The sequence below is a fragment of the Carcharodon carcharias genome, chromosome 26, assembly GCF_017639515.1.
Source record: "Carcharodon carcharias isolate sCarCar2 chromosome 26, sCarCar2.pri, whole genome shotgun sequence".
Taxonomy (NCBI): Eukaryota; Metazoa; Chordata; class Chondrichthyes; order Lamniformes; family Lamnidae; genus Carcharodon; species Carcharodon carcharias.
Window position 1 is genome coordinate 22,537,711 of NC_054492.1, and position 27,574 is coordinate 22,565,284.

General features: G+C 42.1%; 2 protein-coding genes across 6 annotated transcripts; both read right to left on the minus strand.

Moving 5' to 3' along the window:
* Positions 1 to 212: 212 nt before the first annotated feature.
* c26h15orf40 (chromosome 26 C15orf40 homolog) lies at positions 213 to 10,560 on the minus strand. 5 transcript variants are annotated; one of them, XM_041174802.1, is made up of 4 exons: positions 10,433 to 10,560; positions 4,054 to 4,183; positions 3,469 to 3,596; positions 213 to 2,270 (listed from the first exon to the last, which is right to left on the minus strand). In XM_041174802.1, exons 1-4 carry the CDS (start codon positions 10,460 to 10,462, stop codon positions 2,175 to 2,177), a joined length of 384 nt encoding a protein of 127 aa, XP_041030736.1. In that variant the 5' UTR covers positions 10,463 to 10,560; the 3' UTR covers positions 213 to 2,174. The 5 variants fall into 5 exon arrangements, with proteins under 5 accessions (XP_041030736.1, XP_041030737.1, XP_041030734.1 ...); XM_041174803.1 differs by lacking the exon at positions 10,433 to 10,560 and adding an exon at positions 9,207 to 9,344; XM_041174800.1 differs by lacking the exon at positions 10,433 to 10,560 and adding an exon at positions 6,575 to 6,750.
* Positions 213 to 25,981, minus strand: LOC121269815 (BTB/POZ domain-containing protein 1). Its single transcript, XM_041174798.1, has 11 exons — positions 25,657 to 25,981; positions 21,980 to 22,136; positions 16,735 to 16,840; positions 15,854 to 16,051; positions 14,700 to 14,892; positions 12,894 to 12,981; positions 11,789 to 11,935; positions 9,207 to 10,849; positions 5,967 to 6,115; positions 3,469 to 3,596; positions 213 to 2,270 (listed from the first exon to the last, which is right to left on the minus strand). The coding sequence occupies exons 1-8, from the start codon at positions 25,854 to 25,856 to the stop codon at positions 10,688 to 10,690; spliced, it is 1,251 nt and encodes a 416-aa protein (XP_041030732.1). The 5' UTR covers positions 25,857 to 25,981; the 3' UTR covers positions 213 to 2,270; positions 3,469 to 3,596; positions 5,967 to 6,115; positions 9,207 to 10,687.
* Between the last annotated feature and the right edge of the window lie 1,593 nt (positions 25,982 to 27,574).

The window sequence follows — 27,574 nt, forward strand, 5'->3', positions numbered from 1 at the left end:
CATCATCTCCCCCTATCAGCTTGTCCTTCTATTCTTTTCTCCCTCATGTGCTTATTTAGCTTCTCCTTAAATGAATCTCTGCAGAGCCTATTATGATTGCCTGGCTTGAAAAGGTAAAGGGAGCTTCAGGTGCTCAAGAAAGGCTCACTCTGCAGATAACAAGGTTCTTGTTCACTAAACACAGAACACACTCCTTACATGACAGAATACAGTTCAGGCAAAAGTCAAAAATTTATTTCCATTTTGTCATACATTACAGTGAGATTAACTGGTTCATTTGTTGTCTGTTACTAACCCAAGGGTGACCTTTGCCTGCAGCTGTTCTGATACATTACGAGTCTCTATGTTGCTTCGTACATCCACTGCTCTTCAACCCCTCTCTGGTTTCCTCTGTATCTGGTGCAGCAAATCAGACCACAACATCACAGCTCTCAACAACTGAGGCAAGGGTATACTTTTTGTTGCTGATATTGATTATTCTGATGGACAACCCACAAAGCCCCATCAGTGGTGTAAAAATGGTCATGGCCATGGAGGGAACATTCAGGTCATACAGTTAACCAACCTCCAAATCCTTCCAATGTCTCTCAATATTCTCATGGGGAAGAACGTGAAATTACAAAAACAACAGCCAGATATTTTTAAACTGCACTGATGAAATTGAACTGTGCACCAATAATGACTGACCAACTCTCAAACCTCAGTGGTTGTTCAGGCATGTATAAGGGATCAGAGGCAATAAAAATCATGCTCTTAATTAATTTAAAGAGAGATTTATTGGGGAAATTGTTTAATAAAATAAAACGAGAACAATGTAAATAAAAGCAGATGCTGGAAATCTGAAATAAAAACAGAAAATGATGGAAAAACTTAGGTCTGACAGCATTTGTGGAGCGAGAAACAGAGTTAATGTTTCAAGTCCATATTACTCTTCTTCAGGTAACAATGTAAAATTTGTCACACTTACAGTACTTGAAAGTGGGGGTGGACTGATCAGGAATTAAATCGCAGCAACAAGGAACACCCACATGCAGACAACAGCAGGCAGCACACTGGCAGTGCACAATTTCTGCTACAGGAAATCTGTCATGGTCGCCTTTTTTTTAAAACTACATTTAGGGTTTTTTTCTTTTTGCTGGCATTTTCTAAAGTTGGCTTCTATTTTTTTTTATTTTTAAAACCGCAGATTAGCGAACATTTGGGTCTGCAACGGGCAATCTGCGTACAAAGACTTTTGTGCGGATGAGAGAATTTACAAAAGAGGGACTCGCAAGTGGTGGGATTTTACTGTATTCATATTCACCAGGTCATGACATGATTAAGTAAATTTCAACAGTCCCAAGATAATCCTGCAATTTCAACCTATTTCTAATTGAGCCAAATCTTGTGATTGGTTCCCCTCGCATGGCTGCCTGAGGCTGAGCACTTTCTCAATGAATCCTATAGTTCTGTTCTCTAATTAGCTGAGCCCACTCAATTCCCCAACACATCAATGCTCATGGCGCAAAATACTTGAACTTATACAATGCATTATCACATTTAAAGGCTACAACAGATGACTGAAGTGCAGTAGCTTGCTATGAAGAAACACTCATTGTCATTCTGCAGCAACAATCTCCCACAAATGTCCATGTGATCATCAGGCTGTTAATCTTTTGTTGGGAGAATTAGTTGAGAACGGAATATTGGCGAGGAGAGAACTCTCTGCTCTTCTTATACTGCCATGGGATCTTTAACATGCAGCTGAACCAGCAAATCAGGCACAAAGGGTCACAGGCTAAGAATTCAATCCTGGGACAGAATATCTCAACCCATTGTTGACCATAACACATTTTTAAAAATTATGCAATGCAGACAGAATTGAGGTCCTTGTGGATGAATTTTCACACAGGATAACCCTTAGCAATGCAGGAATTAATATAGAGTCAGGAGCAGGTCCCAATCCATGTAGTCCCAAATATAAACTGACAAAAATCAGTTGAACCTGGATAGTTTGACACCTGAATTTGATGGATCGTGTGAGAGCTTCCAAGATTCTTTGAATGCAATGACTGATGAGACACACTGTCCACAGTAATCTCATGTACACTTCCATTAAACACTGAAGTTTTAATGTAATATTCTGTTATCAAGGGCATTAGCAAGGTTGCTCCTCCTGCCCCAAGCTTTTTGCACTAGTTTGTGGCAGCTGTGGTTTTGAGTCTTTCTTGTACCTCTTCCGGGGTTAATGGAGCCAGAATCTTCACCACCTTCTCACGCGATCTGTAACCCTTCAAAAGAACAGGAGTTTGGGTATAGCATTGAGCAGGAGGAAAGGCAAGAATCACAGTCAACACTGAACATTGAACTACCAGCAACTTAACCTAATAGTATACTGAAAATACAACAAGAATTGCAATGCGTCAACCTCGATAGCTAAAGAAAAATTAAATCAATCAAACATATGGTCACATTTAGTCATTCTCACCCATCTCCTTGCAACTGAGTGGAGACTGAAAATGCGTGAATGCTGGAAATGTAGAATGCGTTTACCAGTGTCTGGAAAAACAGGTGAACATTCTGGGCAGTCACCTGTCACTGGGGTGTAAGATCACTGTGTGAGGGGTTGCATGTTAAAGCTGTAACGTGCCACAGTATAAGGATAAGCATATCAGCTCCCATCCACTGTTCCTTTCACAAATGGAGGATCTGGAATGCACTACCTGAAAGAACAGAAGCAGATTCAATCGGAACTTTAAAAAGGGAATTGGATAAATCCTTGAAGGGAGAAATTTGCAGGACCATGTTGAAGGGCAGGACACTAGGACTAATTGGACACCTCCTAGAAGAACTGGCATGGGCATGATGAGATAAATGACCTCCTTCTGTGTCAATATCATTCTATAATTCTAAGTGCCCAAAGTTGGCTTGTGGTGTTACAGGAATGTAGAGACCTAGTGAGGAGCAATTTTGATGCGAAAAGGACCAACATTTCACTAGTCTGGCTGACATCACCCGGTCTTCTCTCCCTTTAGATGTTGAAGAATCTGCTGCGAGTTTTTGAGTTTCTGTTTTTCTTGACAGTTTTAGTGACGTACTGGAACTTGGCCACCTGCCCAGCTTCCTGTTCAGGGTGGCTTTGTGAAATGGGCAGACAAGAAGATGAGAAAATAATTATGTATATGGTGGAGAAATTCAAACAGAAATTATTTTGAAAGTAAGACTGTGCAACAAATCTGATTAAATTTACTGTGTGTGAGATAGCACAATGGGCCACACAATATAACAACATGTCATTCTGTACATCATTCATCATATAGGGAACCCCACAATCTCACACTCCGAGAAAGAGATGGCAAATGGAGCTGGTGCTTCACCACAAGTGGAGGAGGCCAGAAGCTGACTAAGTCATCCCAGGACACCTTCACGCAGTTAGTGAGCCCCCTCAGCAGAGCCTGGATACAAACTGTCTCTGAGCTGATAACATACCTTGTCCAGGACAACTTCACTTCTCTTCAATTCGAGCACCTTGGCCAGATAGCGAACCAGTTCTGCATTCGCCTCCCCATCAGATGGGGGGGCTGCGATGGCCACGCCAACTGCTTCTTCCGACACATCTACAGGACACAAGGATAAGAATCACCATCACTGGTACTCACCCAGGGTTTTTCAGCAGACAAGAATCAGAGAAACACTGCAAGGTTTTAATATAATTGTTAGGTTCTGACAAGATCACAAACCACAACAACATGACTCCAACAAGCTCCAAAGATCAAATGAGCCCAATTTTGTGTTGCACTATATAAAATATAAGAAGCAGAGTTTAGCTGCTCCTCCAGCAGATTCTTTTCATATGATCCAAAATGAGTGGGTTAGCTTTGCACTGTAAGTGATTAGTATGTTCTCAACAACTGGCTGCTTGACATTATAAAGTGGTGCAGCACTTATGGGAAATTCCTCTGATACATCCTGCATGTGACAGTAAAGGCCAGTGTTACGGGTTCTTTTCTGCAGTTGGGATGCAGATGTGTGTTGTGAATATTGGAAGTGAGTGATTTATGCCATGTTGCTTACCTGTTACAGCATTTTGTTTGGCTCCAGGTTTGGCGTGAATAGCAACCAAAACAGAACCATCCTTATCAAATTTCACAGGTCCCTGAGGTGCCAGTGCTAGTTTTGCAGCATTCTTCACTTTCATCTTATGCTAAGAAAAATTGAGACAGCTGTCACAAAGTGTGATTCCATCTGGTGGTGGAATCAGTTATGACACAGTCCTTTCAATTAGGGACAAGTGGGTTAAGACCCTGCTCTTCAAATTACAGATATACAGACAGGTTCAAGTTGAAATTAGATATATTACATTTTGTAATATTGACAGCTGTAAGTGGACAAACAATACTACAGTAAATTAGCAGTAGGTTTGCCACCTCATGCTAAGCCTTGTACCAAGTGCATGGCACTAGAAAAAAACATGTCCAAAATTGTGATGTACAGATTATTTCAACTATTGTGCCCTTAACATCTAGTTGGTGTAAAAGCAAAAAACTGTGGATGCTGGAAATCCAAAACAAAAACAAAAATACCTGGAAAAACACAGCAGGTCTGGCAGCATCTGAGGAGAGGAGCACAGTAAACGTTTCAAGTCCGAATGACCCTTCAACAGTTGAGGGGTCATTCGCACTTGAAAGGTTTACTGTGCTCCTCTCCGCAGATGCTGCCAGACGTGCTGAGTTTTTCCAGGTATTTTTGTTTTTGTTCTAGTTGGTGTAGATGTGTTTTCCTTTCAATTCTCTCTCTCTCCTTCTCTCTACGTTAGAGATTCCCTGACCCCAGTCCATTTCTGATTTCTGGTTTAGATGCTGCACAAGTAACTCCAGGTGAAAGCTACATGTATTACAGGTGATCTGACTAGCACCACTACATGTTTTCTGAAGCAAGACTCCCAGATTGTGAGCATCATTTCTCAACACAAACTTAAAGGTACAGTATTATTTTACAATTACCAACATGAGGATGCTCATAAACAGCACCACTAGAAAGTAACTAAAGGTAAATTGACTTTCTTTACATGGGATACTTACTGGCGGTTTCAGGAATCACATTCTAGAATTTTATTCATAATTAAGCTCATTGCCTTATGGAATAAGTCAAATTCTGTTTTACTATCACAAATCAATCTCCTGCAGCAAACAACTGAAAATCAAAACCATATTAAGGTGAAGCAGAGTTAGAGTGCTAAGGATAATTGGGCGTAAAACAGCAACTTGCTTACATAGGTCCTTAACACAGTAAAACATCCCAAGACACTTCACAGGTGCAATTATTGAACAAAATTGACATTGAGCCACATAAGCTGATATTAGGTCAGGATTCCAAAGTTTGGTCAAAGAGGTAGGTTTAAGCAGTGTCTTAAAAGAGAAGGTAGAAAGGTGGAGAGGTTTAAGGAGGGAGTTCCAGAGTTTAGGGCCCAGGCAGCTGAAGGAACAGCCACCAATGGTGCAGCGAAGGAAATTGGGGATGCTCAAGAGACTGGGATTGGAGGAATGCAGCAATCTTGGAGGGTTGGAGGTTACAGAGATAGAAAGGGAGGAAGTAATGAAGGGATTTAAATACAAGGGTGAGAATTTTAAATTTGAGACATTGCTGGACTTGGAACCAATGTAAGTCAGTGTACACAAGGGTAAAGGGTGGGGACTTGATACAACACTCTAATTTAGGCTCTGATCTCAAAACATTCTGTCCCTAATGCTATTTCACAGAATTGTTACGGTGTAGGAGGCTATTTGGCCCATCATGTGTGCACCATCTCTGAGCATTTTAACTTAACGCCAAATTCCTGCCTTTTCCTCATAGCCCTGCACATTGGTTCTATTTAAATAATCATCCAATGCCTTCTTGAATGCTTCAATTTAACCTGCCTCCACTACACTTCCAGGCAGTGCATTCCGAACCCTAACTACACACTGTGTGAAAAAGATTTTTCTCACCTCGCATGTGCTTCTTTTGCAAAACACTTTTAAAACTGTGCCCTGTGGTTCTCCATCCATTTACGAGTCGGAACAATTTCTCCCTATCTACTCTGTCCTGGCCCCCGAATGATTTTCAAAGCTTCAATCAAGTCTCCTCTTAGCCTCCCCTGCAAGGAAAACAGTCTATATTTACCTATGATAACCTCCTGTGTCCACAGTTATAATAGAAACACTAAATGTAAATAGTCACATTACAGCTTCGTTACTGCTGAAAGGGACATGTTTACATCAGAGATTCCCATTATAAATGAAGACAATGGTTGACCTGAATACATGAGATTGTTAATAGACTAAAGACTGATGGTTTTACAAACATCTGTCCATCTAAATGTGGAAACGGAACCCTCAAGCCCGGTCTCCTCTCATTGCCCCCGCCGCCCCAGTGTTTATCTACCATTCGGCTTTCTGTCGAGTTTTTCGGCATGGTTCTCTCCCTGATGCCGCGGGCAGCCCTCACCCCTAGGCCCAGGTTGGGAGCAGTCAGCAGCGGCCAACCAGCAGGTGAGAGCCGCTGGAAGCCTGGGCCTGCACTGGCACCGGGAGCCGATAGCGTGAGCGGAACGCACCAAAACCGAATCCTTCGCATGAAGACCAAGCCCCAAAGTGAGCGCCCGGGGGATTAGGCGGCCCAGTCGCCAGGCAACAGGACCAGGCCCAAACTCCCAGAGTGCCCAGCCCAGCCGCGCATGCGCCCCCCGCAGCTGCAGCTGGGGAGCAACATTAAACCTCATCCATTTAATAATGTCTTTGATGGTCTCACTCCTTCTAGCCGGTCAGTTCATCAACCATGTTAAAGGTCTTTATTCCCCTTCTGCTCACACATTTTTCCTGCTTTTGTTAATGCTTTTAAAACTATTAGATCTCCAAATTCTTCCAGTTCTGATGGTGTGTGTCATGCTGAATATTTCCAGCATTTTGTTTTTATATTAAAAATTGATGTTGAGCGGTGATTTGAAAGATTTCCTCTTTCTATGCACAAAGAATTACTTTGACTCCATTTCCATTCCTGTCAGTCAGATGGCCTCCTCCTATTGTGATCTTATGATAATTAAGCATTTAGTATTTGCTTGTTCAAATTTAAGATTTTTAAAATTATTTATTTCAAGGTAACATGACTAATTTAGAATGTTGATATTCTAGATCTACAAGTCAATAAGAAACAGGCATAAGTCTCTGGTTATTATTTCTAAATCAGTCTCTAAGGTGTCAGCAGTAGCTCAGCAGGTAGCACTCATGCCGAAGATAGAAATTTGTGGTTCAAGTCTCAGGGATTTGAGAACATAACCTAGACCGAGGGAGTGCTACACAGGTTGGAGGTGCCATCTTCTGGCTGAAGGATAGAGGAACTCTCTTTATTCACTGATGAAAAAGCATAATAAGTAGACAGGGAACACACGAGAAGGCTATGGGCAGGGTTATAGCACTGAGGGCAGGGAACAGGTTATGCAGATGATGCAGCATTATCAATGGAAACATGCAAATAGGATCATGTGACCAGGCATGAGGATTGTTCATAAAATACATAAACAGAACTTGGAGATTACTAAGCAAAGAGGAAGAGTTGGGGGTGTGAGTCCTGAGTCGCAGTCAAAGTGGTTTATAATGGGCTGGTAGGAAACAAGCGTAACATGGAGATGATGGAATAATTGTTCCTTCAAATTTACTGGCTCTGCCTTACCCTGAATAATCAGGATCGCATGTTCTGCAGAAGTGGGATCACAAACGTGTAAGTTTGGTTCACCTCACAGTTAAGCACCAATAGTCTGCCCAATATAGGGGTATCTGTAGCCAGTCCAGGGTCTGGTTATCACAATCACCTTGGACTTCAAAAGACAATGGAATAAACACTTCCCTAAATTGGAGTTTGGACTACAACTTGCCAAACAGATTTATTAAACAATAAATGGATAAACAAGGAGGAACAATGACAAATTATAAATTTACAATAATTACAAGCTTAAATATACCCCCGTTATAAAGAATAACAAACCATTGTGCTTGCTCAATGTGAACTACATCTATCGCAATTTCCCTAACCACGTGCAGTTGGCTGTTGTGTGGGTTTAACAAGTCAGGCTGAGATATACTTTCACAATTTCACCACGACAAAGAAAATTTAAAAAGGTACTCAGAGCTGGCAATCAGATATATTCAAACAACACTTGCAGGATACTTGTAGTTGAATTGAATGGCTTGACTCCATCCACCAATTGGGTCTGCTCATAGGAGACTTGCTGTGATTAAAGCTGGTTTTTAACCTCATGACTGTGACACAAGAAGTCAGGGTGCATCACTGATAAAATTGCTCATCTTTATTCACCTCTCCTCTCCATCCCTGCTTTGATACTCATGAAAACAACTGATCTGTCATTAACAAGGTGCACGATCCACATTTGACTGCATTCCAGAAACATCGCAAGGAGAACTGTTTCCATCATTTGGGATTTCTTCCAATGAAACTTAGGCAGACAAGTCAACAACTAAATCAATCGTCCAACTAAGATTTGGTAGCCAAGAGTGAACAATAAATTCCAGACAGGTCAGTGTTCATGTTAAGGAATTGCAGGAAATGGAAGTCACTACTCATTGCAGTTAGTCCATGAGCTTTTTACGCTCAGTACTGAGCCTATGTGCTGGATGGATGTGGATATAACCACTGGGGACTATGAAGGAAGCTCCACACTCCAAACAGCTGCAGCAAGAGAACATTTCGAGATAACTGGGATCTTGGTTAAAAATGCAAAAGACGACATTGCACAAGCCTAGCCAATAATGAATTTGGATGGTGCAGCTGGTTAAAAGATAGTCCCTTAATTTCTGTGTTCAGAATCGGAATTGCAGAAACAGAAGACAATTCAGTCCCTCAACGCTGATCCGCTATTCAATTAAATCATGGCTAATCACTCTCTCGACAATTACCACCCATTGTCCCTGAACCCTCAATCCCCTTACCCAATAAAAACAAAATCAATCAATCTCAGTCTTGAGAGTTCCAAATGACTCCTGCACTAAATATTACATGAACCCAACAGTGCCCACTCTACAATGAAAAACACAAGCTCTGTAACCCAAGTCCTGCAAGAAGTGGCGCCTATTTAAAAGTTCTCCTAAATAAGTTATGTCCTGCTGGTGACTTTACTAGTTACTTGTAATGGTTATATTAGTTATTCTGCATAGTTTGGAACTGCTGCTGCTTACCAGTCCATCGCAGCCCTTCTCACTAAACATGTTCTGCTAAACCTGACGGGCATGTGTTCGCTTCTCTCCATATGCAGAAAATTTCAGGAGGCTCAAATCATCAATTATCGCTGGCTTTAATCCCACTGCTCTTCACCTATAGCAGGCATCATCTCTAAAGGGAATAAAACAGCTTTTGGGGGAAAAGAATTCCAGATTTCCACTACCCTTTGTGTAAGAATGCTTCCTAACTTTATCCATCAAAGACCCAGCTCCAGTTCTAAGGTTTGTTCTGAACTCCCCCCCACAAAGAGAATAGTTTCTCCATCTACCTTATCAACTCCTTCTAACATTTTAAAAACTCAGCAATGTTCAAAATCCTACTAATGAGCTATTATTTCCCAAGAATGATGTTTGAATAAATTGAGTAGTGTGTCTGGGATAAACATTTTGGCAGAACGTTGTTGTATTGGATAGGAAGAAATGGATTGAGCAGATTAGTCCCACACACAGAAGTGTCTTTGAAGACTGGCACCAATTAAAATGTGAGGGTCTCTCAGGTGACCCTTCAATTTCCCAGCTCTCCATTAACTATTAAAAGTAAGCTTTAAGCTGCCTTCTTGTACCTGGGTGGGGAGTTATTTCTGCACTGACAGTCCAGTCACAACCAGCAACAGGACTTGGCTTGTCAATAACTGCAGACACACAGCGAGTTCCCTGCTGTGAGTTAATAAACGTGGTTAAGGCACTTCCATAGCAGGGGGCAATAAAATGGGGCAAGTCAGTGCACACTGACACACCCCAGGAGGGGCTTTAGCAGCAGGCTGGCAGTGATGGAAGACAGATTGAGATTCTCCAGGCAATGATCCCCCATCTGAAGCTTGGTGTTGAGTGAAGTGCAGTCCTTGGTGAGTGAACACAAAGCATAAAGTATCTTGGCCATTCCCAATGCCACCTCAACAGGTGGTTTAAAAATTATATGTGATCAGCTCGCAATGGCAAGTGCTGCGAAGATGATGGGATCAACAAATGTTTTAATCACTGTAATAAATATTGTAATGAACTCAACAGTGCCCACTCTGCAACGAAGAAGAAGTTTTGTAACCCGACAGAAAACACAACTCCTGCAAGAAGCGGCACCCATTCAAAGGTTCTCCTAAGTAACTTATGTCCTGCTGGTGACCTTACGAGTTACATGTAATGGTTATATTAGTTATTCTGTATAGTTTGGAACTGGTGCTGCTTACCAGTCCATTGCGGCCCTTCTCACTAAACATTTTCTGCTAAACCTGACGGGCATGTGTTCGCTTCTCTCCATATGAAGAAAATCTCAGGAGGCTCAAATCATCAATTATCGCTGGCTTTAATCCCACTGCTCTTCGCCTATGGCAGGCATCATCTCTAAAGGGAATAAAAAAAGCAGTGAAACAGAAAGCACCAAGCGCGGCGTTAAACAGCTGTTTCCCTGTCAGTCAAGATGAACTTCGGTGCTCCAAGCCAGGCTACGTGTAGAAGATGATCTCTGGAATCTGTCCATCTTCCACAGACGTTCCATTATTGTTTCCCGGCACGTTGAAGAAGACAAAGTAAGTGTTGATTCCAGTCGTGGGAGACTCATGAATGACCTTCCGCAATCCCTTCGTGCCATAATGGGAATCAGGCCCCTAAAAGAAGGCAGAAAGGGAAAAATTGAAAAGATATTAAGAAGCAGCACAGCAGGAATAACGATGGGAATTCCCAGTGTGTGAATTGCTGAGATGAAACCTTCAATGCACAGGGGAACACTGGAAATAAATTGTATATTAAAACATCTTTATTTCCTGTAAATATTTCCCCAATAAAAATTCCCATGCCACATTTATAATGGGATCGGCCTGTGTAAACTTTGTACAGCACTGCCACTGTTGAGAGTGTAATTGATGAATGTGACGTTTACATATACAGCTGCCATTCTAAACATGAACACAGACATTTATATTAGAAATACAAAAACAAGTTCATAACTGGCAACTTTAAAATAAGGACAGAATTAATTCTGTATAACTTGGTCTAATTATCCCTCACGCTCTCCACTTGGTCCTGACTCTGTATGTATGTCAACAAAGGAATAAACCAGTAAATAAAATTTTAAAATGCTGCCAATTAACAATTTAAATCAGAAAATATGTAATTTAGTTGAACACCTTTCAGATTGTGCAGGTCATAAGCCATGGGATCAGAAAGATCCCAAATTTCACCAGTGTGTGTGCGCGCAGGTTTGCTGACCTTAATCATGGTGTTGGCGGTCAGCTTTGATTATTAATGCCTACTGGAAGAGCTCATGTGCCGGCACTAGGCAAGGACAGGGTAATGATAGCAGCGATTCCCAATTCAGATCAAGCACATTGCAAACACTCACGGGCTGAGTTCAGTAATGGAGAATGAATACCGAAACCCACTGACAAATGATGTGAGCAGAGGATGAGAGAGCAATGGAAAAGATGAAAAAAGCTCTCTGCTTGTGGAGTTGGCTTGGAGAAGTGATGGAAGAAAAGCTTCTAATGAAAATGGCTGCACGAGGGGCCACTTTGGAGCCGAAGGGTCCTGAGGATGAGGAACAATACCTTGAGTGTCGCACAGGCGGTGTAGCTAACATTTGGTAATATCTCAACGGGCTCCTTGAACATGACCCTAAACGTATTCGCTGACCCATCACAACAAAACCCTGTGTCGTTTTGTCCGAGTGTTACGTTCTTGTCATTTTCAATGATCTAGAAAGAAAAGAATAAATCAATTATTTCAAATGACCACAAGCGCCAGCTCCCTCTAAGCTTGGGACCGTCTCCATGGCATCACTTGCCCAGTGTAACATGCCGTTGTGATGTCATAAAAGTGACATTGGACAGCAAGGAGCAATACTGGCAAATTATATCCAGCAATAACGCAACTTTGAGAGACCAGCAAATCAACTGAAAAGGGGGAACCTTTCCAGAAGACGAGGCTTTAAAAAGGAGATTTCATATTTTGCCTGAGGGAGGGTGCTGGGAGCAGGTGAAGGGGCTCTATAAATTTCTGTTCATCTCACATCACAGACCAGCTTACTTAGCCACATTTTAAGCTTTTCAAGTTTGATTTTTCCCACCTGGATGTTAAGGAAGATTCAGTGAGCCCGAGAGTGGGATGGAGTGAATTAGCAGCAGTGACTGTTACCGACACAGACCGTTTTCATTAGCAAATTATTCCAACAACTCCAAATGACATTTGAATATATGAAGTGAGTGACGGGCAGTGGGTTACACCAGTGTCCACTAATTTCCTGTTTTCAACCACTAAAAACACACTGACCACTCATTGATGTGCTGTTTGAGAGAACTTGCTGTGTGAAAATTAGCATTTGCATTTGCTCCCATTGCAAGAGTGAGTGTATTTCAATAAATAATTCATTGACTAAAATGCTTCAGAACATGGAATCTAAGATGAGGGGCTGTATAGATACAAGTACTTCTGTTTTTCAGTATGAGGGATTCAGCTCCTCACTGCACGTCAAAAAAATTACAAACTCTTTGTTTTGTGAACAAAGGATATTAGACATTTGCACAAGTTTTGCTTTTTTCCAGAATTGAAGGAACTTTTTACCATGATGTTGGGTAAACAGTTGCTGTTACGCTACTTGATACAAAAAGCTGAGTGTAAGTGACTGTGAAGAACTATGGAGGAAATTTCACCCACCTGGATGTTAACCTGGTAATCTGTTGGGCCATGTATAGATCCATACAGCCCGAAACCCACAACAGACACTCTCCGGGTCACTGAAAACCTTCACACACAAGAAAGGGAACAGTCAGCCTCCAGACTCCTTCCAAAAGCATATTCGGAATTTAATATTTCCCTATTTAAAAGCCATTAAACATGTCTGGATATAATTCATGTTACAAAACATTTTACTTCAGTATAGACATTCCTCAGTTTTCAATATTTGAAAACCAGCCTCACGGCCCAGAATACTCTGTGCTGGTCAAATAAATTGTACAAGCCAGGTTCTTAACTCTCAGTTGGGAGTGAAGTGAGGCCCACCCTCATTTTCAGTAATTATGAGACATTAGAGTGTGGGATACACTCCCAAGATAAGGGTCTCAAAACAGGCTGAAATTATTGACTTTTAAAGGCTTATAAAACTTTATATGGGGAATATTAACAAAGGGCTTCCACAGTAGCCAAATGTTCTTTGCTTACTATTCACCCCAGCAATTACAACTCCTCCAATGTCTAATATTAAATCACAAGGGTCAGACTGTTGCTGCTTTAGATATTCAGTGACAGGAATCTCTCAGAGGGAGACTGAGTCTGTTAGGGTGACAAGCAGCCCTTATATGAACATACCGACTCCTGTTCTTTAAAAGGGTTTATTAAGAGTCCTGTGCAGTAGAGGTTAAGACAGTCTAATTATTCCCCATCACATGCACACTTCCTCCTTGAGATCACAGCTCACTGTGTATGATCACTTTAAAAACTGGTCACGTTGCTGTACTTGTTCATGGCCTCCCAAAGCCACCACACATCAGCATGTGAAACCCAGTCTTTTTGGGTCTCAGGCTAGCACACAGTCCATCAGCAACTAGGAATGCTGAGAGAAGCATTCACTGGCAAACCAAGAGATCATCAAGTGGCACAAGATTCCCAGGACACAGATCTTTGGACAGCAACAGACCATAGCATCTCATCCCTGAACATCACTATTGGGTACAATTTAGCAGAATTGAGCAGTAACCCGATTAAATGTCTCTCACTGACAAACCAGACTGACTGCAGCACATTATCAGGACAGAGCAATCTAACAATGGATGGAGAGGAACATTGAGAGCGGAACAGAACCAGTGACAGGGTACGTTGACTTTCTGGAAGCTACTATTTTGTCCATCAGTTCAAGAGTTGGGTAAAGCTAGTTGAGAACAAGAGCGAGTGACAATTGCTTTTCTGAATATGAACACCTCCCTCGCTCACAAAAGTCAGCAAGGACAACATATTTATTTCAACCTCCCTTCCCTGGTGATGGGCCTTAAATGACAGGGGAAAGAAAAAATCAGAGAACGAGCTCCAGAAAATAATGAAATATGGTCACACTGCCTACAGTTTACAGCATGCTGAATCATGGTGAGGTTTCACCATTACTGGAATGAAGCAGCCAATGGCCTTGTCATGATGGACACAGCATAAATAACCGAGGGCAGGGGAGGGGATTCTTGCCACCTGAGCTTCTCAGCCTTGGAGTGTCCACTGTTCAATGCCCATCCTGCTCAGATTTAGCTGGTCAGACCAGGGTGCTGAAAAAGAGGCTACGATCAGCCTCAACAACTTGGATGAGCCAGGGATGTTCCTGATTGAAGCCCAACAACATGGCTGGAAACCCGTGTGAACAAATGGTGAGAACTGGGTCAGGATTGTGGCTGTGATAATCCACTCTTCATAATTAGCTATTTGATAGGCAGTAAACAGCCCCCAGAGAACAGTGAGCATTTACAGGAGGCGTGTACTGACCTGATCCTATCACTGGTCCCACTGTACCCCCAGCGACTCTCCACCTGCTGGAAGCGGCAAATGCTGCACTCCTTCCCCCTCAGACAGCAGCGTGGCCGGTCAATATAGTCCACCCGTGGCTTGGGATTCAAAGTGAAGTGTAAAAACAGATTAACAATCTCTCGGTCAGAGAGGATACCAGATTGAGCAGGTCCTGAATAGGAGGAAAAAAATACACAATAAATCTTTTTGTGCTTTAATAATTTTATCTTCAGACAATAAGTCACCTGTGTACTAAAAAGAGAAAAGTTCACTGAGACAGTCTTACAGCACAGGAGGCCATTCAGCCCATCCTGCCTGTGCAGGCTCTTTGAAAGAGCTGTCCAATTATCCCACTCCCCCTAATCTTTCCCCATTGCTCTGCAAATATTTTCTGCTTCAAGTGTTTATCCAATTCCCTTTTAAAAGTTACTACTGATTCAATAAATATCTTAGTTGCTGTTGGGATTTATTTCATCGCTTATTTCTGTTCTCTGGTTTTCTCACTCACTCTGACTGTTACCCCGACACTAACTCTTTAACCCGATGCCCCATTGTAGTGTACTGGAGCAGTATCTTCAAGCCCATACACCAGCATAAATTATAATAATTCACATCAGACATTTTTAGAAATTATCCTTAATTTAATATAATAATGTTTTACAGCATTGAAACAGGCCATTCGGCCCAACTGGTCAATGCTGGTGTTTATGCCCCACATGAGCCTCCTTCCACGCTGTCTCACCCCATCACCATATCCTTCTATTCCTTTCTCCTGGTGCTCATCCTGCTTTCCTTCAAATACATTGATGCTGTTCATCTCAACCACTCACTGTGGTTTTGTTCTTATATGAACAGGAGACGTTCAATTCTACCTCAATATTCCAGTCTAGGTAGTGAGCCAATAAACAAATCTTTCTAACAGAACCCATCCAGGGACTGATGTTAGATAGAGTGTCTCAACAGTCCACGGTCACTCTCAGGTACCCATTATTCAGAATATTAACTTGGATTAGATCACGCCATTGGACCAACATCACTATTTTCCACATTCCGTCGTTGTTTAACAGTTGTCAAACAATTTTGGTAAGCTCTCCCTCAAGACAATACATAGGAGTTTGGTTGAACTAACTGACCTGCAGCAAACTCTTCGATGGTCATCAGCGGGAACCGGATCAGTGTTATAGCTTTTCCCAACACTTTCTGTTTACTCCCGGGGGTAACTGGCAGCTGCTGCCTCTGGCATTCTGCCTCCGCCCAGCGGACCACTCCAGTAAAGAGGCGAATCTCCCGGATGCTCAGAGTGTCTCGTTCCAGCACTGCACACAGTGTATCTGTACGCAGAGGGAAACACATGGTTAAAGGTGTGCAAGGCATATATGATTATTTGGCAAGTGATGCATCAAAGAAAGACTTAATTTATATAATGCTTTTCGTGACCGCAGGACGTCACAAAGAAATTTACAGCCAGTTAAGAACTTTTTTTTTGAAGTGTTGTCACTGGTAATGAATGGTATTGTGGGAACGTCCCACTAACTTGCCAATCATATATCTTTAGCAGCATTAATGTGGGATAAAGATTGGACAGGGCACTGGGGAGAACTCATCTGTTCTTCTTTGAGTAGTGCCATGGGATCTTTTACATTCACCTGAGAGAATACAAGGCCTCAACGTAATATCTCATCTGAAGGGTGGCTCCTCTGATAGGGCAGCAAGGGAGTAAAGAGTAAACATGTCAAGCTGAATCTGATCAATTTTCACTTGACAGTGTGTCCTCTTCACTTGTGCGTTCTCTGCCTCTCTCCACATTTCTAACCATGAAGGAAGGATCCTGCTGTTGACTATAACAGCTGCACTTACAGCCTTCTCCCCGTCAGTCCCACACATTACACTGTCAGAATTTTTTGATGCACAGGATTGCTTGCCCAATTTATCATTTGGATTGCAACTCCATATCTGAACACACTAAACACAACAGCCCCAAACAAACTATCACAACAAAAGCTTAGGTTCTCACCAAGATCGACATCTGTGAAGCCCTCGGCACTAATTGCATCCATGGTGTTTTTGTCGATTGTGTCCAAGCAGAGACTGGCAAGCTGAGGCTCATCAAACAAGCGTGCCTAAAATCATTTTAATAATATGTAAAATAAGGATAAAGGAAATGATTTATCAAAACTAACGATATCTGCAATCATACACCACAAAACAAAGACTGGAGGGAAACTCAGTAACAATTTCTATTTGTAAAAAATATCCAAACTGCTAGAAACTTGACAAGGAGTTTTGATTCATCGCCAGTAGTGTATCGAGCCCATTGCTCTTTGGTGTCGCAACCACAGCATGGTGAATCCCAAGGCCATTAATACTAAGACTGCATCACTATAGAGCAAAGGAGCAAATTATGCGTCGGTCTAGAGAAAAGGGTCAACTATACTTTCGTGGAAGCAAGATATTCATCTACCCTGGCCTCAGCGTGGATCTTGCCCGGCATTGTGAAGAATATTAATTTGTTAAAGCCCAACTCCGTGAAGCCGGACTTAAATATGGTCTTCTCCACTCTGCTCGCCTGCGTGTAACTTTCAACAGAGTGGATAAAATTTTCAACACACTGCAACAAGTTTCACCCTTTAAGGACACAATTGTACCTTCTCTTAATAAGTCACATTGTGACTTCACCCAGGACAAAACGGTACACAATGCTTAATTAGGTAACCATGCATGATGGTTGTTACACGATAAATTTTGTTGGTTATAACAACCTCTTTGTATCTTATGTCCAAACTGTACTAATTGCAACAAGTTTTACATAAACCCTATGAGTGCTTATTTTTTACCTTATACCACATGTGCAATTGAATTCTTTGACAGTTGAATCTACCTTTATATTCTCCCTCTCTTGTTGAGTATTGTATTACAAAACCGTTGCCACCGACTGATTCTGCACCTTGTTTAGCATATGCTGAACTTTACAATTCCTGTGTTTGGAATATTTGATTGTATATTGCTTTAATGTGGGCTGTCTTTTCAAGACACATTGGTAAGAAGGTATGAATAGTACACTTGCTGTGAGGGGTAACATTCACCTCATTTGGGAAGGTGATGTAAGCTTTTCTTTCCTTCTTCTTCTATTTATTCCTCCCTTTTCTTCTCTTTTTCTTGTTCTTTTCCAAATATACAGATGCACTTTCCTTTTGGTCAGTTTTTAACATTCTTTAGGTGGCTAAGCTCTGGTTCAAAAATATTGAATCCTTTATCTGTAATGGTTAACCTATGGGGGCTATATGCTTTGATACGCTTTTATCATAATGTCCACTAATATTAAGGCCTCACTGGGTCGTTGTCCAATCCTTTTTATCACCTGGAATGCGAAAAGTATAAATCAGCCAGTTAAAAGAAATGAAGTTCTCTCTCATTTACATCATCTGAAGGTGGGCATTACCTTCCTGCAGGAAACTCACTTACGTTCATCTGACCACTTTCGAATGCGGAAGGATTGGGCTGGGCAGATGTTTCATTCTAATTTTCATAGTAAAGTGAGAGGTGCACCTTTGTTCACCCTCAGGATATAGCTGACCCTAATGGCCACAATGTACGATTGACCCTAGCTAATGTATATGCACCCAACTGGGTTGATCACCGTTTCACTTCAAATTTATTTTCCATACCTGATTAAGACCCATGTCACTTACTTCTTGGAGGAGACTTTAACAGTGTTCTTAACCCAAATTTAGATTGCTCATCCACAAAATCTGTTCCAATATCAAAATCAGCCTCAGCCATCAGTTCTTTTCTGGATACACATGGATTGGTAGACGCATTTTCTATACCCATCAGCAAGACAATGCTCCTTTTTCTCTCCCATTCACCACACAAATTTGCAGGGTGACATTCCATGAACATGGTGAAAGAACCAGTAGACTCCTGGCTCACCAGCTTCACCAGACTGCTTCCTCTCAACTTATTACTGAAATCACCACTCCAACAGGGTCAACCACCAACGATCATCAGGAGATCAATGATCAATTCAAACTTTCTTATCCCAGTTTTTATACCTCAGACTCCTTTCAGGTCCTGGTTTATTTTACAATTCTTTTGATAATATGGGCATCCCATCTCTAACATCTGACTCTATGAATGCGTTAGGAGTACCCCTTTCCCAAGGGGTCTGAAGGTAATTAAATCCATGCAAAGTAACAAGGCACCAGGGCCTGATGGATTTGCAATAGAATTTTATAAAAAATTCTTATCACAACTTTCTCCATTATTACTGTCTCTGTTTCCGGAATGCTTTCTCTCTAAAATGCTCCCTTCTACACTGCGCAAGGCATCTTTGTCTATTGTTTTTAAGAGGGATAAGGATCCTCTGCATTGCGGTTCATATAGCCCTTTTAAATGCAGATGTCAAGATACTAACTAAAGTTTTAGTACACTGTCTTGAACCTGTCCTTCTATCTATTATCCCTCCTGACCAGATAGGTTTTATACAGGGCAGGCAATCCTTCTGTAATTTAAGGTGTCTTTTCAATGTTATTTACACATATTCAACTGCTCCAATCCCTGAGATTCTTATAGCCATGGATGCAGAAATGGCCTTTGATAGAACCTTTTCCTCACTCTTCAAAAATTTAGATCCATTTTCATAAAATGGATAAATCTATCGTATTCCTCACCAGCTACTTCAGTATGTATAAATAATATCCATTCTAAACTCTGACCTCCATCGAGGTAGCAGACAGGGCTGTCCCGTTTCCCCCCCCCACCAACTTTTCGCTATTGCTATTGCCCCCCTGGCAGTTTCACTGCAGACCTGTGGAGATATACAGGGTGCTGTAATACTGGGGGGTGGTCGAGCAGAAACTCTCCCTATATGCTGATGACCTGTTTTTGTATATCTCCAATCTGACCTCATCTCTCCCACATATTTTCTTTATTCTTGAGTGATTTGGTCATACTGCAGGTTTTGAAATGAATTTGCAAAAGAGTGAAATTTTTCCTATTAATTCGATCACAAAGAGTTACCTTCTTTCTTCCCTCCCCTTCAGTGTCTCAGTAAACAGTTTTAAATATTTAGGAACTTTAGTTACTCTATCCCTCGGAGGCCTTTTTAAGCTCAACTTTGACCCTTTGTTGGAACGTAAGAAGCAGGACTTAGCACGTTGGTCTAGCTTACCCCTTTCTTTAGTTGGTCGCATAAATTCTGTAAAGATGAATATTTTGCCAAAATTTCTATACTTATTTCACTGCATTTCATTGGTTTTTTTTATTGCAATAGACCAATTAATTTCTTCCTTTATTTGGAATAAGAAAACACCCTGAATTTATAAAGTTTTTCCACAAAGTCCCAAGCATTTAGGTGGTCTGGCATTGCCAAATTTTGTTTTCTTATTGGTCTGCTAATATCCGTAAATTATTTTCTGGCTTCATTCGGACTTAGCACAATTGGAGGCAGCCTCCTGTCAATCCACACCGCTGCCTGTTCTGTTATGCTCCTCCATTCTTTTCACAACCAGTCACTTTTCTTCAAACCCTATTGTTAGGCAGTCACTTAAAATTTGGACCCAGTTCAGAACACACTGAGCTGCAATCTCTCTCTTTATACAGCCCTATTAATGCAAACCATTTATTTCCACCTTCATTAGGAGATTCTGCCTTTCAAGTCTGGCATGCAAGAAGTGTCAAAACCCTTGCTAACTTATTCTTTGATAATATTTTTGCTTCTTTTGACTCTCTCGGAAATATATGCCCCACACAAACTTCTTTCACTATTTACAAATCAGAGATTTTGTGCGCAAAAAACCACCCAGTTTCCTTTATTTCCCCCTAAATCGCTGACAGATATTATGTTAGAATTAAATCCTTTTGTTAGGGGGCTTATTTCCAAATTCTATTCTCTAATTTTTTCACTACACTGCTCTTCACTTTCTACCTTAAAAACCCTTGGGGAGCAAGACTTTGACTCAGACTTATCAGAAGATAACTGGAAGTCTATTCTCTCTCGTGTGCATTCCTCACCTGTATGTGCAAAACATGGGTTGCTACAATTTAAAATCTTACATCGTATCCATCTATCCAAAGTGAAAGTATCGAAGATTTATCCAAATTTTGATCCAACCTGTGATAAATGTCATACTGCCCAGCCTCTCTGGGGGCAGACCTTTCAGTACCTTACCAAGAAGCAATTATTCAGCCTTCAGCACAAGCAGCTGTACACTATTGGGACTGTGGCAATATATGTCCAAGGTTTGTTCCAATTCCCACCCATTGTTCAGATTTCCAGCATTGGATAGGGAGCAGGAGAAGGTGCAACACCTGTCCGTATACCTTCTCCCTCCTCACTGTCCAAGGGCCCAAACACTTCTTTCAGGTGAAGCAGTGCTTCACATGCACCTCCTTCCATTTGGTCTACTGCATTCGCTGCTCCCAATGCGGTCTCCTCTATATTGGAGGCACCAAACGCAGACTGTGTGACGGCTTTGTGGAACACCTTCGGTCTGTCCGCAAGTATGACCCAGACCTTCCTGTCACGTCATTTCAACACCCCATCCTGTTCTCATACCCACGTGTCCGTCCTTGGCCTGCTGCAATGTTCCAGTGAAGCCCAATGCAAACTGGAGGAAAAGCCCCTCATCTTCCGATTAGGCACCTTACAACCTTCTGAACTTAACGTTGAGAGCTCAACAAATTCAGACCATGAACTCTCTCCTCCATCCTCACCTTTTTATCCCCGTTTTCCAATATTCATTCTTATTTCTTAATTTTTATTTTTTCATTTTTAAATTTTTACCCATTTATTTTTATTTTTCATCTTTATTCATTGTTTTATCCCCACCTTTTATCCAATTTACAATCTTCTTCCCCCATCCCCATCCCCTCCCCACATCTGTCACTTGTTCACGTTGTTCTTTCCAGAGTGCTTACCCTTGCCCTGCTTTTATCACATTCTGCTTTCAGAATGGCCTTCTATTCAGCTTCACTCCCCCCCCCCGCCAAACAGTATAAATTTCATCACATTTTACTTCTCTTTAGCTCTGAAGAATCATAAGGACTCGAAACGTTAACTTTTTTTTTCTCTCCACAGGTGCTGCTAGACCTGCTGAGTTTTTCCAGCATTGTCTGTTTTTGTTGTAGCAGGAACCCTGGCTTTGTTTCCCTCTCCCTTATTGTGTTCTCGGCGTCTGAGGATTAAAGGATCATTTTATCTGTCTTGTGTGCACAGATCCACAGGTGGGATGCTCACAGCCATCGCTGTAAATAATCACCTGCGTAAGTAACATGAAGGCATTGTCAGCTCGCAGATGTTTGGTGAGAAATTCCACACAATGGGCCTCCAGGGCAGGCACTGCGTATTTTTTGGCTGTGTACAGAGTTGTCATCACAGTCTCAGGACCAATTTGTACCTCATCTGAGTACAAAAACCTGAAAAACAAGAACAATACAGATTTGAATAAAAGGAGAATTGAAATTTAACTAGGTCGTTTTCTTAAAATATAAAGTGAAGGAGAATAATCCAAGATTAACCTCAGCTGTCCTAAAACACAATACCCATTTCTCAACCCCTTGATCCATATACAACACATATACTATAGAATCTGTACCATAACACAGGTACATAGGCATAGAAATAACTTGCATTTCTATTGTGCCTTTCACAAATTCGGGACATCCCAAAGTGCTACATAATCAATGTAGCACTTTCGAAGCTCAGTCCCTGTTCTAATGTAGGAAAGCAACAAGCCAATTTACACACAGCAAGCTCCTATAAACTTGGTGTAAATTACTGGATAATCTATTTTCATTGTCAATTGAGGGATACATCTTGGCCAGGCACCAGAGATAACTCCCTTGTTCTTTGAATTGCGCCAAAGAATTGTTTACTTTCTCCTTTTTTGTGGGGGCGGGGGTGGATGGGGTCTCAGTCCAACGTCTCAACTAACAGATGGTCGCTCCAACAGTGCAGCACTCCCTCTGTACTCCGCTGGAGTGTCAGCCTGGATTACATACACAGGACTCTGGAGTGGGATTTGAATATTCCACATTCCCCTCTAACTACTCACACTAACACTCTTTCATCTGAAATACCAGGACCCACTCTCTTCCCTTAAAGAATTTCACACCTTTTCCCCCTGATCTTACACCTGACTGTTCATCTATTTTGCACAGGGGTCCTATAGTGAATCATTGATAGAGTGAATCAGTGTTACTTTTCACTGAACAAACTACATACTTTGTTTCACCAACATTTGTCTGAACTGACGAGGGGATAAAGTTCCATTCACATCAATCTGACTCACTTTAAAATAAAGATCTCTCCCACTTTGCAATCTGTCTCTGAACTGTCAACCGTTAATACAGTTCATGATCGACAAAGATGATGAACAGAAAATCTGAATGCCTAAGTTGTGTTGATTTTATTTGTTGAAAAAAGAGACAAGCAGTAAGAGTAGTGACACTTAAAAAACCCATTCACCTTCCTCAATCTGTCCCTATATTCAAAAACCTCAAAATATGGGGTTGCCAACTTCGATTGTACGTAATCTTGGAGCTATTGTCATGTGACTCCCTTTCTCTACCCACACACTCCTAACATTGGTCAAACATCACAAACATCCTCACGATACACCACCATCCCAGCCAATTGGAAATCAAACATTCTTGTTACCCAACTGGGTGATACTTGACTGTCAGTCACTGAGACTAATACAGCACAGGAGGATGCCATTCAGCCCATAATACTGTACATTAGTCCTACGTCATTGTTTTTTCCCCACAGCCTTGCAAATTCTCTCCTCACACATTTATCCAATTCAGCTTTTTTTTTTACCATCCCAAATGTTTCTATAATTAACAAATTGAACTACTCAAAGTAAATTAAAAACACATTTTTGTTGAAGCCCCACTGATTTTTCTCCTGGATTTGTTGATGCAGTATCCTGCAGATTAATCCTCAATTCCTAAAGACTCCAGGGAAATCTGGGAGGATTGGCAGCCCTGTCTAAATCTGTTTCTTTGACCTTCAGTCATGTCCTTTTTTCCAGATTATTAGTTTGTTCCATGTACAACCTTGGGATGTTTTACTGCCGCAAAAAATACACATTATTACGGAATGACAGTCACTCCTAAAAATAGTGGGTCAGCTTGCTTGTATATAGTTTCTATAACTTAAGATTTTTAAAAACTAAAACCATGTTGTCCCTCCAGAATAGCAGCCTGTTGCTACACAATAATAGCAAAGCAGCAAAAGGCAGCTCACTGCAAATGTAGCACTGCAAATCTGTTGCATTTTACCAGAACAACAATAAAACCCAGCCCTGCAGCCGGCCTGAGAATAACACTCCCAGATGCATTTCACTTGCAACAATAAATAGACTAGATTCAGCCATTTAATAAAACTCACCAATGCTGGGCCAACATCACAGCTGTACAATTGCATTTGATTTGCACTGACACAGATTCACTGCACTAATGACATTTCTTTGATTAATATTCAGTCTGTATTGCTGATTTCTTTTATTTACACCCTCTTTTATTTAATAATAAAAAAGTTGGTAAAAACAACACTAACCAGCAGCCCCGGGCAGAGGCTGACATAGAATCGGTGCAGCTCCGACATTAAATTAAACAACCAGAGCAAAGAGGAGCTGGAGGAAAGCAAAGTGACAGTGCGATTGGAAAAAGCAGCTGCTTTTTACTCTTTGAGCTGACTCAGTCTCAATGCATGGTTGACATTTCTACTATTAAATACATTCTAATCCTTAATGAACATGAGCACCAGCAGTGCTGCAAAAGTGGGGGAATTCCCATGATTGTAAATATCATTTGCATTGAAACAACCTGCTTGTATTAGTGACAATTTATAAGTATAGGTAAGAAAGTAGATTGTGAAGAGGACGCAAGTAGGCTACAAAGGGACATAGATAGGTTAAGTGAGTGGGCAAAGATCTGGCAAATAGAGTATAATGTGGGCAAATGTGAAATCGGTCATTTTGGCAGTAAAAAATAAAAAAGCTTGTTAGCTAAATGGTGAAAGATTGCAGTGCTCTGAGATTCATAGGGATGTGGGTGTCCTGGTGCATGAATCACAAAAGGTTAGTAAGCTGGTACAGCAAGTAATTAGGAAAGCTAATAGAATGTTATCATTTGAGAGGGGAATTGAATACAAAAGCAGGGAGATTATGCTTCAGTTGTGCAGGGCACTGGTGAGACCACATCTGGAGTATTGTGTACAGTACTGGTCTCCTTATTTAAGGAAAGATGTAAATGTGTTAGAAGTAGTTCAGAAAAGGTTTATTAGAGTAATACCAGGAATGAGCAGGCTGTCTTATGAGGAAAGGCTGGACAGGTTAGGCTTGTATCCATTGGAATTTAGAAAAGTGAGAGGCGACTTAATTCAGGCCCTTGACAAGGTGGAGGTGGAGGGAATGTCTTCTCTTCTGGGAGAATCTAGAACTAGGTGGTCACTGTTTCAAAATAAGGGGATCGATCATTTAAGACAGAGATGAGGAGAAAGTTTTTCCTCTCAGGAGGGTTCTGAGTCCAACCGGCCAACACTAGCAGGGGCTTTGCTGCGTGATGTTATAATGGAGAAGGTGGTACCGAGGAGGGGGGGGGGGTGCGATTGCTCTTTGCACTGAAACATATTCGTTGCATTAAAGAAATTTCCACCGTTTGTTAATTATAAGAAGTCGGATGAACTAACAAACGAGGCAGAAGCAGCGGGTCTGCAGGTTGCAGCAATTCTCCAATCCCCAGTGTTATGAATATTCTTCGCACCGAAACGATCCAGTTGCATTAGTGAAAATACCACATTTTACAATGAATAATAAACTGATTCCATAGCGAAACGGGCCGGGCCCTGGGCTCCGCCGGGGGTGATTGACGTTCCTCCCGGGCCCGGCCTAGGCCGCAGCCTGGGGCTCGAGTTGTCCGTCTCTCTCACCTGAGCAGCGCCAGGAAGGCCGCGGGCTCCACGTCGGGCAGCTCGATCTCGGCAGAGCTAGTGGCCATGCCGCCGTTGAACATGGCGTCAAAGACGGCACTGCCGACGGCGAGGACGAAGCGGTGAGCGGGGAGGCGGCGGGCGCCCCGGCCTTTCCCCACCGCGAAATGGACATCGCTCAGCAGCTCGTTATTGAACATGAAGGAGAAGCGCTCCCGCACCGAGCGCTGCGCCGCCTGCCAGTTATAGAGAGGCGGAGGAGGCGGCGCGGGAGCCCGGGCCCCCAGGGCTGGAGGCAGATCCGCCGGCGCGCGAGCCCCGCTCTCCCCCGCGTCCCCTCCGGGTCCCGGTCCCGGCCCCGGCCCACTCCGAGCCGCCGCCGCCACCACCACCGCTACCGCTCCGGCCACCACCTCCTCAGCCTCGGCCATCTTAGCACCGCGGGGGCGGGGCCGGGGGCAGGGGCGGGGTCAGGGTCCCTCCTCCCCCTCCCCCCCCTCCTCTCCCCCCAGCATCTCCCCCATCTCCCTCCCGCCCATCCCTCCCCCATCTCCCTCCCCCTCTCCCCCCCATTCCTCCCGCCTCTTCCTCCACCCCTCCCCCTCTCTCTCCACCACTTCCCCTCCATCCATTAATTACTGCTCTCTGTTTCCTGCCCCTCAGACCATTTTGTCTCCATGTGGATCCCCTGTATTCCATAAGCCATAACTTTGTTCACAAGTCTGTTGTGCGGCACTGTATCAAATGCCTTTTGAAAGTCCATGTACACCACGTCAACAGCATTGCCCTCACCAACGCTCAATTTTACCTCATGAAAAATTCAAACAAGTTAGTTAAACACAATTTTCCCTTTAATTAAGGAAAGCCAGCACAGATTTGTTATCTGCATTTGATTATTAATTTTGTCCTGAATTATTGTTTCCAGAATTTTCCTGACCAATGAAGTTAAACTCACAGTCTTGTAGTTGCTGGGTTTATCCTTACACCATTTTTTGAACAAGGGTGTAACATTTGGAGTTCTCCAGTCCTCTGGTACCACCCCGAGTCTAAAGATTATTGGAAAATTATGGACAGTGCCACTCTCACATCCCTCAATATCCTTGAATATATTTAATCTGGTCCTGGTGCCTTATCAACTTTAAATATAGACAACCTATTTAATACCTCCTCCTCACCAATTTTAAACCCTTCTAGTGTATTAATTACCTCCCCTTTCACCATCTTCCTTGGTAAAAACATGCAAATTGTTCATTTAATACCCTGCTATTCCCCCTACTTCCATGCATTAATCTTTTTGGTCCCTAATCACCCCTACTCCTTCTTTTACCACCCTCTTCCTATTTATATTCCTATAGAAGACTTTGGAATTACCTTTTTATGTTAGCTGCCAGTTTCTTTTCATACTCCCTCTTTGCTTCTCTTATTTGCTTTATCACTTCCCCTCTAAACCTTCTATATTCAGTCTGGTTCTCATTTGTATTATTCACCTGACATAGCACACTTTGTCTTCTTCATCTTAATTGCTATCTCTTCTGTCATCCAGGGAGCTACGGTCTGCCCTATCTTTCCCTTTCGAGGGAATATACCTCGACTGTGCCCAAATTATCTCTTCTCTTAAGTTAGCCCATTGTTCAGCCAACCTTTGATTCTAATTTATTCAGCCCAGATCCATTTCTATCCCATTGAAGTTAGCTTTTCCCAGTTAATTATTCTAATTCTAGAGTGTCTTTTGTCCTTTTACATAGCCAACTTAAACTTTATGATACAATGATCATTGAGCGCTAAATGTTCTCCTATTGATATTTGCACTTCACTGTAATTTCCTTGCAAATTTGTTCCTTTACATCCTATGCACTAGTTGGTGGCCTAGAGACTACACCAAGCAATGCGATTGCACCTTTTTTGTTCCTTAACTCTA